The 12,639-nt window shown below is 38.9% G+C and overlaps 1 protein-coding gene across 1 annotated transcript in view; it reads right to left on the bottom strand.

Annotated features, from left to right (window-relative positions):
- Positions 1–12,639, bottom strand: part of EVC (EvC ciliary complex subunit 1) — a 105,846-nt gene that overhangs the window by 16,599 nt on the left and 76,608 nt on the right. Inside the window, exon 15 of the mRNA XM_006163199.1 lies at positions 5,691–5,800. Coding sequence (XP_006163261.1) covers positions 5,691–5,800 — 110 coding nt within the window. The remainder of the gene's footprint in view (positions 1–5,690; positions 5,801–12,639) is intronic.

Here is a 12,639-nt window from a genome sequence, read left to right as displayed (position 1 = left end):
CCCCACATGCAGTCTTTCCACGAGGAAGTAGGCAAGAATCACCCTGTTCTTTGCTGCTCACTCTCTTAGACTTGGGTGCTCGCCTAGTTCTAGTCAGCTATCTGTTCTTTTGATAGTTTTCTTAATGTTATCATACCCTGCCCAACTGTCACAGGCCGATGTCCAGCTGCTTATAGTATATATCCACTTGAATTTCTTAAACAATTCTCAAAATTAACACATCTGGCCAACCACAGTGGTGAAGTGGTAATTCAACACTCAGTGATGATGAAGCCACATGGAAAAGTCCCTGGGTCATATCTGAGGCTTCCCTGCACACAGTGGGCATGTGCATGTATGCCTGAGATCCTGGCTGCCTGAGGCTCGAGGGCTGGGGTTGGTCATAGTGTGAAAACCCTATTGGAAATGTGTCTCTTTTTCTCACTCTTAAAAAATAACTAAATAAACTTTAAAAATCAAGACATCCAAAACTTAAATCAGAAGCCATTTTTGAGTTCCCATCTCAGTGACTTAAGTAAAAAACTTTAGTCTTCCAAAGTCCAACATTTAGTTTTGTAGTTTGAGATATTTTCTGGGAGACTGAAAAACTAAACAGAGGTTGGCAGTTGGCCTACCAAGAAAAGGAGACCTGGCATATACTCTAGGCTGCCAGTTGAGGCCCTCATCTAGGAATAAGATGTCATCCCTTGGTACCAGCAGATGGTATAATGGTTACATCGCTGGACTCCCACATAGTCAACTGTGGTCTGAGTCCCAGATCCAGCAGCTTAAACTCATGCAGGGCATGTGTGTGTGCATGCCTCAAATCCTGTGAGTAGAATGGAGGAGAAGAAGTTGCAGTGTGGTCATCCATCCCTCTTTGGGGGGTGTGATTTATCACTTTCTGTCTGTCTTTCTCTAACTCTTTGGTGAGTGCACATGCCCTATAGCAAAAATCTCTCCCCCTCCCTCCCCAAAATCATCCCTCACAAAGACCTAATTTGAATAAGCTAAATTCCCAAGTGGGCAGAGGTAGTCTGCCACTATCTGAAATTCCTCTTAGGAGTAAGATAAATCCTCTCTGGAGTATGATTACATCAATCAAACCTTTAAATTACTTCCAAAAATTTTCATGTATATGTTCACAATTCCATAAAAATAACCAGGCACAGGTTAGGATTAATCAAAAATAAAGTGAAGGGAACCAGCAGTTAGCGTAATGGCTATGTCGCTGGACTCCCACGTAGTCGACCGCGGTTTGCGTCCTGGACCCGGTGGCTTAAAACTCACGCCGGGCGCGTGTGCGTGCTTGCCCAAGATCCCGAGAGGAGAATGGAGGAGAAGGGATTGCGGTGTGACCATCCCCCCTGAGGGGTGATTTCTCGCTTTCTGTCTCTATGTCTCTCTCTGTCTGTCTGGCGAGCGCATGCGCCCTATAGCAGAAATCTCTCCAAAAAAAAAAAATAATAATAAAGTGAAAAAAACTAGCAATAGAAAAATACCCGCCCACAAGATATTAGATACTTAGGAATAATTATATGTCTATTTTATAGTAGTATATTTAAGACACAATTTTTAAATAATATGTTCAAGAAATTAAATATCAAGATGAAGAATTTTGAGGAATTAGGACCACTGAAGACCTTCTGCCCAGACATCACCCTCCTGCCCCCCAGATCAAGCCAGGAAAAAACGTATAATCCATCAGAAGACCAGAAACCACCAAACTGACACAAGAAATATAAAAAACAAGAAAGTATCTCTCCCCTAAAGGAAAAGAATAACTCCTCATCCTCCACAGACAATACAAGGGAACTAGTGAAAATATCAGATAAAGAATTTAAAATATTCACAGTGACAAAGCTACCAGAGATGCAAGGAAAGAGAGACAACAAACTCCAGATGATACAGGAGAAAAGAGACAACAAGTTCCAGGAGGTGAGAAAGTTCTTGCACGATCTGAAGGAGGAAATATACACCATTAAAAAGAATCAAATAGAATTGTTAGAGATGAAAGCTTTAAGAGAGGAAATTGAAACCTTTCTTGGAAGTATTAAAAGCAGGTTAGATCATGCAGAAGATCGAATCTCAGATGTAGCCGATAGAACCTCTGACCTAGGAAAATTCACCAAAAAGACTGAGAAAATAACTTCTGAAAATGAGAATAATATACAAGTAATACTAGATACCATTAAACACCCAAATATCCAGATCATCGGTATCCCAGAAGGTGAAGAACTAATAAGGGCATCCTAGGGGAAAACTTTCCAAACCTAGAGAGACACTCAAATATCCAGACCCAAGAAATACAAAATTTCAACCAAGAATACTATACCCAGCAAGATTATCCTTCATATGGAAGAAAAGACAAAAACATTTTCAGATAAACAGAACCTGAAAGAATTTACCAACACCAGACCACCTCTCCAAGAAGTGCTGAAGGGAGTGCTATACCAGGAAAACTAAAGTCAGACATACAGAAATGAGAGTATAAGAAACAACCAAGAGAATGGCCAGCCTAGTGGTAAGGACAAGTCTGGAGTTGAATGTTAACTTCCAGAGTTTAAATAGAAAATCAGACCACAGTAACATTGCAAATTCAATAGAAGAGAGATTAACTACATGAGACCGAACTAGTGAAATAGAATTTTATGACTTTTGACTAAAATGATACTGATTTTCTTCTATGTTTTGTTTTCCATATTTAAGGATTTTTGCCTTCTCTTGAACTGTTGATAGCTTCATCTACCTACTATTTGAACTGAATCCTAACCTTTTTTCTGGCTCTAAGTCTTAACATTTCTTGAGTTTGATCTATTAAAACTCAAACTGTTTTTCTTGAAATTAAAAAATGCATTAAAAAATCCCTGTTTAATGACTGCAGTAAGCTATATAGCCCCAGCTAGGTGCTACTTTATAGTTTGTTCACTTTACTCACTGAGATTTATGCCTAAAGTCATACATGTGTTCATAGATATGTATATACCAGCTGTGCTTACTATTGAACATTTTCATATTAATTAAGATCTTCAGTGAGTGAATCAATAACATGTGGGAGAAAAAGAGTGCGTGGAAAATGACTGTAGATACCAGAGACAGTATGGAAGGAGAGTGGGAAATGGCAGAGGGGAAGAGGTAGGGAGTCAAGGGGGCAAAAAAAGCAATATATGTAAGAAACAAGAAATGGAAGATTATTTGTTGATGATAATATGTAATGTAATATCCTTGACTAAGCCAATATACAGTACATTCTGGGTGGAAAATCTCATTTTGTAAGCTATAATGATGTACAGTGAATGAATATAAATAAATAAATAAACAAGTAAATATTTTTATAAAGATGAAGAATTTCAGTAGATTACCAGAAACTATGAAGAGCAAAAATGGAAATTCTAGAAATTAAAATACAAACAAATGACAGCAGATGGATGTAGCAGCAAATAAGACATAGATGAAGAGACAGTGAACTGGAAGACAGCGTGAAAGAACCACAGAATGAAAGACTGAGAAATGCAGAGTAGCATGAAAGAAACGTACAGAATAAGGTGAAAAGTCTAATAACTGTGTCATTGGAGCCTCACGAAGAGAGGAGGCAGAAAATGGACACAGGAAGATCTAGAGATAATGGCTGAAAATTTCCATCTACAGATGAAAGGCAGCAACTCCCAGATTCAAGAACCACTGCAGATTTATTAAACACAAAATCTACACATTGTTTAGGCATGTCATAATAAACTGACGAAAACCAAAGACTAAAAGAAAATCTTAAAAGCAGCCAGAGCCAACTGAAATCAGAAGACAAAAAACTTATCTTTAAAAATATGGAAAAAATAACAAACTTGGATTCTCTACTCAATGAAAATGGTCCTAAAAAGGGAAGACGAAACAGGACATTTTCAAACAAACAAAACCTAAGGGAACATGTCATTAGCAGGTCTGAAATAAAGAAAACCCTCCAGGCAAAGGAAAATAATCCCAGATGGAAGCCTGAGTAGACAGGAAAGAATTAAGAGCGACATAAGAACAGATGTTGTGAGTAGACCTTATTCCAAATGCACACTGACTGTATAAAACAACAACAACTTCTGGGGATAGGAAGGCATCCCGAGAAAGGAATAAATGAGTTAAAATGTTTGCACTGTACTGGAGGAAGTAATATTTTCGTATATATTGGATTTTGACATGTCAACAATGTTACTTGAAATCTCTGGACCATGGAAAACACAATAAAATAATACATAATTCACAAGCCAAGAGGGTGAGAAAAGGGAATTAAAAACCAATTAATACAGAAGAAGGAGAGAAAGGAACAAAGAACAAGTGACCTGGATGAAATGAATAGTAAGATGATAAACTTAAACCCCAAAGAGGTAGGGCCACCAGGTGGCGTGGTGGTTAAGGTGCTGGATTCTCACATGGTGACCGCAGTTCAAGTACCAGACCTGGCAATTTAAAAGTCACGCCAGGTGTGTATGCACGCGTGCCCAGAATCTTGAGAGAAGAATGAAAGAGGGGGAACTGTGGTGTAGCCATGCCCTCTAGGTATGTGCATTCTCACTTTCCCTCTTCCTCTTTCTTTTTCTTCCCTAGGCAAGCACATGTGCCTTATGGCAAAAATGTAAAAATCTAAACAAACAGAACCCCCCCCAATATGTCACAATTTACATTAGACATAAACTAAATATTAATATAGTTAAAAGACACATGTTTTCAGGGGGAGACAAACCCTCCATCTCTCTTAGTGTCCCGAGTGTGGCCCACCAGGTCTCCCTGGCTCTGTCCCACATGGGTTCACCTCCTGCTTCCTGCTGTTTCCCCTGCGTTAGCCACTGCTATCAGCTACACACACACTTCCTGATGTATGTACAAATTAGGTTTTTGGAAAAGGCTGGTAACTAAAACAAGTATATCAAAATCATTTTTCTCATATGAAATAAGGAAAAAATACTTTTCAGTAAGACTGAAAAAAATCATACAGCAGTAATAGAGCGAAGTGTGAGAAATGAATATAAAATGTGATTAGTCAGCAGAGAATGACTGCAAATAGGCACAACGGCTCTTTCTGGGGTGATGGAAATACTCTAAACTTGAACAGTGGTGGTAAGTGTAGAACTTTGTAAATTTACTGAAAACTGTAGAATTACACTCTTAAGATGAATGTATATAAATTATATCTTAAAAAAAGAAATTGTTAGGAGCCAGCAAGTTAAGGAGTGGTTAAGGCGCTGACTACAGTTCAAGTTTTGGACCTGCTGACTTGAAATTCACATTAGGCATGAGTGTATGAGTGTCCAAAATCCTGACAGGAGAATGGAGGAGAAGGGATTATGGTGTGGCCACCCCCTCAGCAGGTGATTTCTCACTTTCTCACTCTGTCTCTCCAGCAAGCACATGTACCCTTAAATCTCTCTAAACAAACAAACAAACAAACAAAACTGCTCAGAAAAGTTCCTATCAAAGACAACTCTGTGATTGCAGTATCATTAGCACCATTATATCGATGAGGAGATTGAGGGTAAGAATTGGTAAATTACCTGTTTAGATTAATTGGGGCTCCAAGCTACTCCGTTCTACGGCTGCACCCCTTTAACATGAACAATGTGGTGAGGGAGGCAGGCGGGCAGGCCATGCATCCACCTCACAGTAGGTCTCTAAGTCGTGTGGAACATCACACACATCCAAACCCCTACCCTTCAGGAAGTTGTACTCACTCTTCACTGAGGCCGCCGAGACGGCCCAAGACTCCATGGACGGTGCTCTTGTGGTCTTCCCACAGGTGTGTCTGCAGCACAGTGGATAGTGCACACTCTTCCATCCACACCTAGCTCCAGGACAGAAGGACAAAGTGTGCTCAGGGTGACTCAGCCACAGCTCATCTCACCGGTCATTGCTTTGTTGGGTCATGTCTTTTATTTCTTTTTAAAAAAACAATCCTCTAGGGGATGGAAGGTGGTGTGGTGGTTAAAGGTGCTGGACTCCCCCACATGGCAGACCACAGTTCGAGTCCTGGACCTGGCGGCTTGCTTTCTCACTTTCTCTCTCTCTCTCTGGTCAAATTAAAGATAAATACATAAAGTTAAATAAAATAATTCAAGAAAAAAATAATCCTTCCTTTGGAATCAGCAGATGACATAATGGTTGTGTCGCTGGACTGTAATGTAGTCAACTGTGGTTCGAGTCCCAGACCTGGCAGCTTAAAACACAGGTTGGGTGCATGTGTGTATGTGCCTGAGATCCCGAGAGAATGGAAGAGAAGGGACTGCAGCGTGGCCATCCCCCAGGGGTGATTTCTCACTTTCTGTCTCTCTGTCTCTCCAGCACACACACATGTGCCCTATAGCAAAAATCTCTCTCTCTCAAAAAAAAAAATCCTTTCTTCTCTAACTTGACAAAAGTTTTCTCTTATATTTTTTTCTAAAAATTAAAAAAGAATTCTATCTGCATTTATGTCTTAAAACATATAAGTTTAAGAACTGGTCCCGTGGCTTTGTGGTTAAGGTTGCCAGATCCCACATGGCTGACCATGTGGTTAGAATTCTGGCCCCAAAGCCTTGAAAAACACTCGTGTATGTGTGTGTGTGTGTTCCTTGAATCTTGACAGGATTAAGAAATGGAAGAGAAGGGATTGTGGCATGACCAGGTCCTATTAGGAAGTGTTTACTCTGGTGAGTGCATGTATTCTCTGGCAAATAAAAACAAAAATTCAAATTTTCCTGAGGAGTAAGAAAGGGATCTCATTTTCTCGAGGTAAGTGGATAATTAATGGTCTCAGCACTGTTTATTAAATAATTTTATCTTTTGATTAACCTGTAATGCCACTTCATCATATTTAATTTCTAGATATACACATGCCTTATTTTAGGCTCATTATGCGTCTGTGAGTTTACTTATGCTCCGATACCACACTGCTGCAGCTGCTGTTCTTGTTGTTCGTAGCAAACGCCACAGCTATGGATAAGTGCTTCCTTACACTTTTCTTGCTCTTTCTTTCAGATGAATCTTCAGATCAGTTGGTCAAGTTTAGGGGAAAAGTTCTTCTGAACTTTCTTGTAATAGGATTGAATTTTAGATTAATTTGGAGAGAATCACTATCGTCACAAAATTGAGTTTCCCACCCAAGAGCATGGTGTTTCTCTCATCTTTCATGAAAATTCCTAATAGTTTAAGCTTGTATGCATGTTGGTCATATTTGCTTTTAGGCATCAGTAGCTTTCATTCTAAAGATGATTTTTGTTTAAAATTCTATCAGTCGGTGTTGATGATTTTGAGCAGATTTCTTGGTTTGGAATATTGGTTTTGTGTTTGGTAACCTTACAGAGCAATCCTAATAGCCATTATAGTTTGTCTTTAGATTCTCGTAGCTTTTTTTTTTTTTTAGGGGTTTTTTGCTGTAGGGTACATGCGCTCACCAGACAGACAGAGAGAGACAGAGAGACAGAAAGCGAGAAACCATCCCCCAGGGGGTATGGCCACGCTGCAATCCCTTCTCCTCCATTCTCCTCTCAGGATCTTGGGCATGCACGCACACGCGCCCGGCGTGAGTTTCAGCTGCCAGGTCCGGGACTTGAACTGTGGTCAACTACATGGGAGTCCAGTGACATAGCCACTATGCTAACTGCTGGCCCCGATTCTCATAGCTTTTGATAGAGACATTCACATTGTCCTTGAATACAATGAATGACAGTCCTATGTAGGAATAACAGTTCATCCTTATTGCTTGTGTTGTTCAGAACTTATTTTCGTGGGCTGACTTAGATCTGGCTGGTCTATCATTTTCAGGAAGATGGGGTGTTAAAATCTTCCATCATGATTTTGATTGGTTTATCCTTTTTAAAAATTCAGTCAAATTTTATGTATATATATTTTTAACTACCAGAGTGCATGTGTACTCATCAGAGAGAGAGAAAGAAAGAGAGAAAGCAACTTGCAGTTGGGCGTGGTCACACCACACTCCCTTCTCCATTTCTCCATCCTGTTGGGATTTGGGGCACACATGTGCACATGCCCAGCATGTTTTTCAAGCTACCAGGTTGAAATTCAAACTGCAATAGGCCATGTGGGATCTAGCTCCTTTAACTAGGCAATAGGGCTGGCCACGTTTTAAGTATTCTTTTTTTTTTTTTTTTTTTGAGAGGTTTTTCGCTATAGGGCACATGCGCTCACCACACAGACAGAGAGAGACAGAGAGACAGAAAGCAAGAAATCACCCCCCAGGGGGGATGGCCACGCTGCAATCCCTTCTCCTCCATTCTCCTCTCGGGATCTTGGGCACGCATGCACACGTGCCCAGTGTGAGTTCAAGCCACTGGGTCCGGGACGCGAACCGCGGTTGACTACATGGGACTCCAGCGACATAGCCATTACGCTAACTGCTGGTCCCATTTTAAGTATTCTTAAGCTAAGTTGATGCATCTTCCTGAGGAACTGTTCTTTTACACTATGTAATAAACCTTTCTATCTTTAAGGAATGTTTTCAGCCTAATGTATAGTTTGTCTGATGTTCATAGTACGTGCAATTTCCTTTTGCCTAGTATTTGCCAGGTATACAGTTTTCCTTTCCTTGACTTTCCAACTTTTGGTCACAACGTTCTAGCTGAGTCTCTTGGATTACTAGCTAGACTGGACAATATTTATTCAGCAATCTAAATCTGGTGCTATTAATTGTGATTAGCCTTATGCTTGAATTTATCTTGTTTTTTTGAGTTACCATGCTTTATTTTTGCATTGTTTTCTACCTTATTTTTGCTTCTTATTGGATGGATGAGTCTTTGCTGCATGTTTTCTAACTTGGAAGTCATAAATTCTGCTTAGTTATTTTTACTCTGACACTGCAATCCAAAAATCAGCAGGAGCACATGTGTGGCCAAACAAGTTGGGTTATTACTCAGTGTGCTCTGAGGAATGGTGAGAAGTCCCAATTAGAGGTGTTAGAAAGCCTGATTGTAGACTTAGGCTATGGTAGGTGATCTTGGGAAGGATTCAGTGAAGTGGATGTGGCTCTGGTTGGAGTACTGTCAAGAGTTGAGGATCACACTATGATTGGACCTCAATCAATTTTATCTGGAAGAAGGGCCTCTCATTTAGTCTTTTCTAAAGACCAACTCCCACAGCTCATATCTACAATCAGGCCTTTCTCTGAGATGCCTCATGGTGTCCAGGGAGCATGAAGTAACAACCCATCTATTTGGCCACAGGTGTGCTCCTGGTGATCTTTGGAGTACATTACAGAGTGAAAAAACTAAGTAGAATATATGACTTACAAATTAGGAAGAAAATAGGCTCAGGGCGGCTACAGCAAGGGACTGGTGAAGCAGCAGCTCTCCCTCATCTAGGTCAGGAGTATTTGGTCATTTCTTTGTGCATTATTCATGTGGTCTCATGGTCTTGCTTTTGTCTACATTTTCCATGGTCAGAGTGACCTAGTATGATGTTGATGTTCTGTGGCATTGTTCAACAGGAGAACACACAGGCCCAGTTATGAGTACTGGAGCAGCTTGTGCATGTGAGGGGCTGTTCCTTTGCATGTACTTACTCTTCATTTTTTAAGTTGCATATGTAATTTGTAAGAATAAAGCTAAGGGGGCCAGCAAGTGGCAGGCTTTCTGTTTCATCCCAATTCAGCCTAGGTAATTTGTACCTGTCCAGAAATCTGTCACATTATTATATTATTTATAATTATTATATATTATTATAACTAGCAAATTTACATGTTAGTTTGTTGGCATGTAATTATTCATAGCATTCTCTCATAATTTTTTGTATTTCTGAGTTATTGATTATAGCACTATCAGCTTCATTACTGATTTTATCTATCTAGTTCTGTTCTTGGTTAGTCTAGTTAATGATTTATCAATTTTGTTTATCTTCTCACAAAAATAGCTTTTGTTTCATTAACTTTTTTTGTATTGTTCTTTTATTCTCCATTTCATTTATTTTAGCTCTAATATTTACTATTTCTCTTTGAGTTTTGTCATTCTTGTTGCTTTTCCAGTTCTCTAAGATGTCATATTAAATTATTTATTTGCCACTTTTCTGTTTTCTTTCTTGTGAGCACTAATGGCTATGAACTTCCCTCTTACTGCTTTTGCTGTATCCCAAAGGTTATGGAAGTGGTGTGTTCATTATCACCAATATCAATGAATCTTCTGATTTCAGTCTTAATTTCTTGGGCAGTTTGAAAGGCATTCAGAAGTAGGTTGTTTAGTTTTCATGTTTTTATTCATTTTTGAGGGCTCTTTCTGTGATTAACTTTCAGTTTAATTCCACTATGGTCAGAGGAGATGTTTCTATACTTTAAAGTGTATAGGGTCCGGCAGTTAGCGTAATGCCTATGTCGCTGGACTCCCATGTAGTTGACCATGGTTCGAGTCTCAGATCTGGTGGCTTAAACTCACACCAGGCATGTATGTGTGTGTGTGTGTGTGTGTGTGTGTGTGTGCCCAAGATCCTGAGAGGAGAATGGAGGAGAGGGGAGTGAGGCGTGGCCATCTACCCTAGGGGGTGTTTCTCACTTTCTGTCTCTCTGTTTCTCTCTCTCTCTGCCTTTCTGGCAAGCGCAGACACCCTATAGCAAAAACCTCTCCAAAAAAAAAAAATGATAAAATCTATAAAGACTTGTTTTGTGGACTATTATATGAAAATGCTCCATGTGGAGATGAGAAAAAAAGTGTATTTTGTAGTTGATTGGTGGAATGTCCTATATATGTCTGTCAAGTCTATTTAGATTACGGTATCAATTGGTTCTTGAGTCTCTGTTTATTATTTTATCTAGATGTCCTGTCCAATGGTAAAAATAGGGTGTTGAGATTCCCCCAAAATTAGTGTGTTGTAGTCTGTATCTCCCTTTAGATCTAGCACTCTTTCTTTCACATATTAAGTGTCCTGATATCGGTATATAAATAGTTATGACTGTTGAAGAACTAATCCTTTTAGAACTGTGTAGCGTTCTTTTTTGTCTCTTTACCCTCTTTATCGTAAAATCTATTCTGTCTGATATCAATATCATGGCTCCTACCTTTTTCCCCTCTGCCTGAAATGCCTTTTTCCAGCCCTTCAGTTTCAGTCTATGTGTACCTATGTTAATGAGATGTGTCTCTTGTGAGCAATATATAGAGGTTTCCAGTTTTTTTCATCCATTGAACCTGTGTCTTTTAGTTGAGAATTTAATTCATTAACACTCACAGTTATTATCGATATCTGTGGACTTAACCCTGTCATTTACTCCTTTATCCCTAGTTGTTTTGACTTTTCCTTCTGTTTATCTCCCATGAGCTTTACCAGTGCAGTGTTCTATCAAGTATTTGCTGGTGGGTTGGCCTACTTTTGGTGAATTCTTTCATCTTTTGTTTATTTTATTTCTCCTTCCTATTTGAAGAATAATCTTACCAAGTATAGTATTCTTAGCTGAAAATGTTTTTCTTTGAGAGTTTTAAATAAGTCTTCCCATTATTTTCCTTGCCTGCATTGTTTCAGTTGAGAGTTCCGATATTAGTCTAATGTGGTAACCTTTGTAAGTAACTTGGTGTTACTCTTTTGCCATTTTTAGAATATTGTCTTTGGTTTGTCTATGATTTGCTTTGGAGAGGGTCTTCTTATGTTATATGTATGTGGGGTCCTTTGTATTTCTTGAATTTTGAATGTCCACATTCATCTCTAAATTTGGAAAGTTTTTAGCTAATATAGCATGAAAGAGATTTTCTATGCCTTTGTCTATCTCTTTGCCTTCTGGAATATCTATTATGTGGCTTTTCTGTCACTTAATGGTTAGGATTTCCCATATCTTGTCCTGATTGTTAATGGTTTTTCTTCTTTTCTTTTTAGTTGCTTGAACTAAATCAGAGGTTTTGTCTTTCAGGTCAGAGATGCTTTTTTCTATCTACTGTTGATACTGTCAAGGGAGGTTTTAATTTCCTGCATCATATTCTTCTTTTTTATTTCAACTTATTTATTTGCATTCATTCACTGTACATCATTACAGTATATAAAATGAGATTTTCCATCCAGAGTACACTGTCTCAATCAAGCACATCAACAAACATGTTATTGTCAGCAAATAATTTTCCATTTCTTGTTTTCTGTATGTTTTGCTTTTTTTTGCCCCATCCTTGATTTCCTATCTCTTACCCTCTGCCATCTCCCACTCTCTTCCCACACTGTCTCTGGTATCTATGTTTGCTTTCTGTACTGTTTTTCCCCCACATTTTATTGAATTACTAAAGACCTTAATTAATCTAAATATTTTCATAGCAAACACAGGTGATATATACATTTCCATGAACACAAGTCTAACTTTACGCATCCTATAAAGTAGCACCTAGCTGGGGCTATATATCTTACTGCAGTCATTGAATAGATTTTTTTTTTCTGAAACTTTTTTTTGTAACTTAATTTACATTGTTTCCCTAAGCATCATCACAGCATACAAAATGTGATTCCCCATCCAGAATATACTGCATAATGACTTAATCATGCATATTATTGTCAAAAATTTTTCCATTTCTAGTTCCTAGAATTATTTTTACCCCTCTTTCTGACCCTCTGTCCTTTCCCGACCTCTTCTCACACTATCTCTGGTGTCTACAATTGTCTTCCATTCCTTTCCCACCCACAGTGTATTGATCACACAATTTCTTACATAATCTAACTACTTTCAATGGTGAG

Source organism: Tupaia chinensis, unplaced genomic scaffold, assembly GCF_000334495.1.
Source record: "Tupaia chinensis unplaced genomic scaffold, TupChi_1.0 Scaffold141490_1, whole genome shotgun sequence".
NCBI lineage: Eukaryota > Metazoa > Chordata > Mammalia > Scandentia > Tupaiidae > Tupaia > Tupaia belangeri.
Note: the sequence above shows the minus strand (reverse complement) of the source record. Positions and strands in the feature narration are given on the sequence as shown.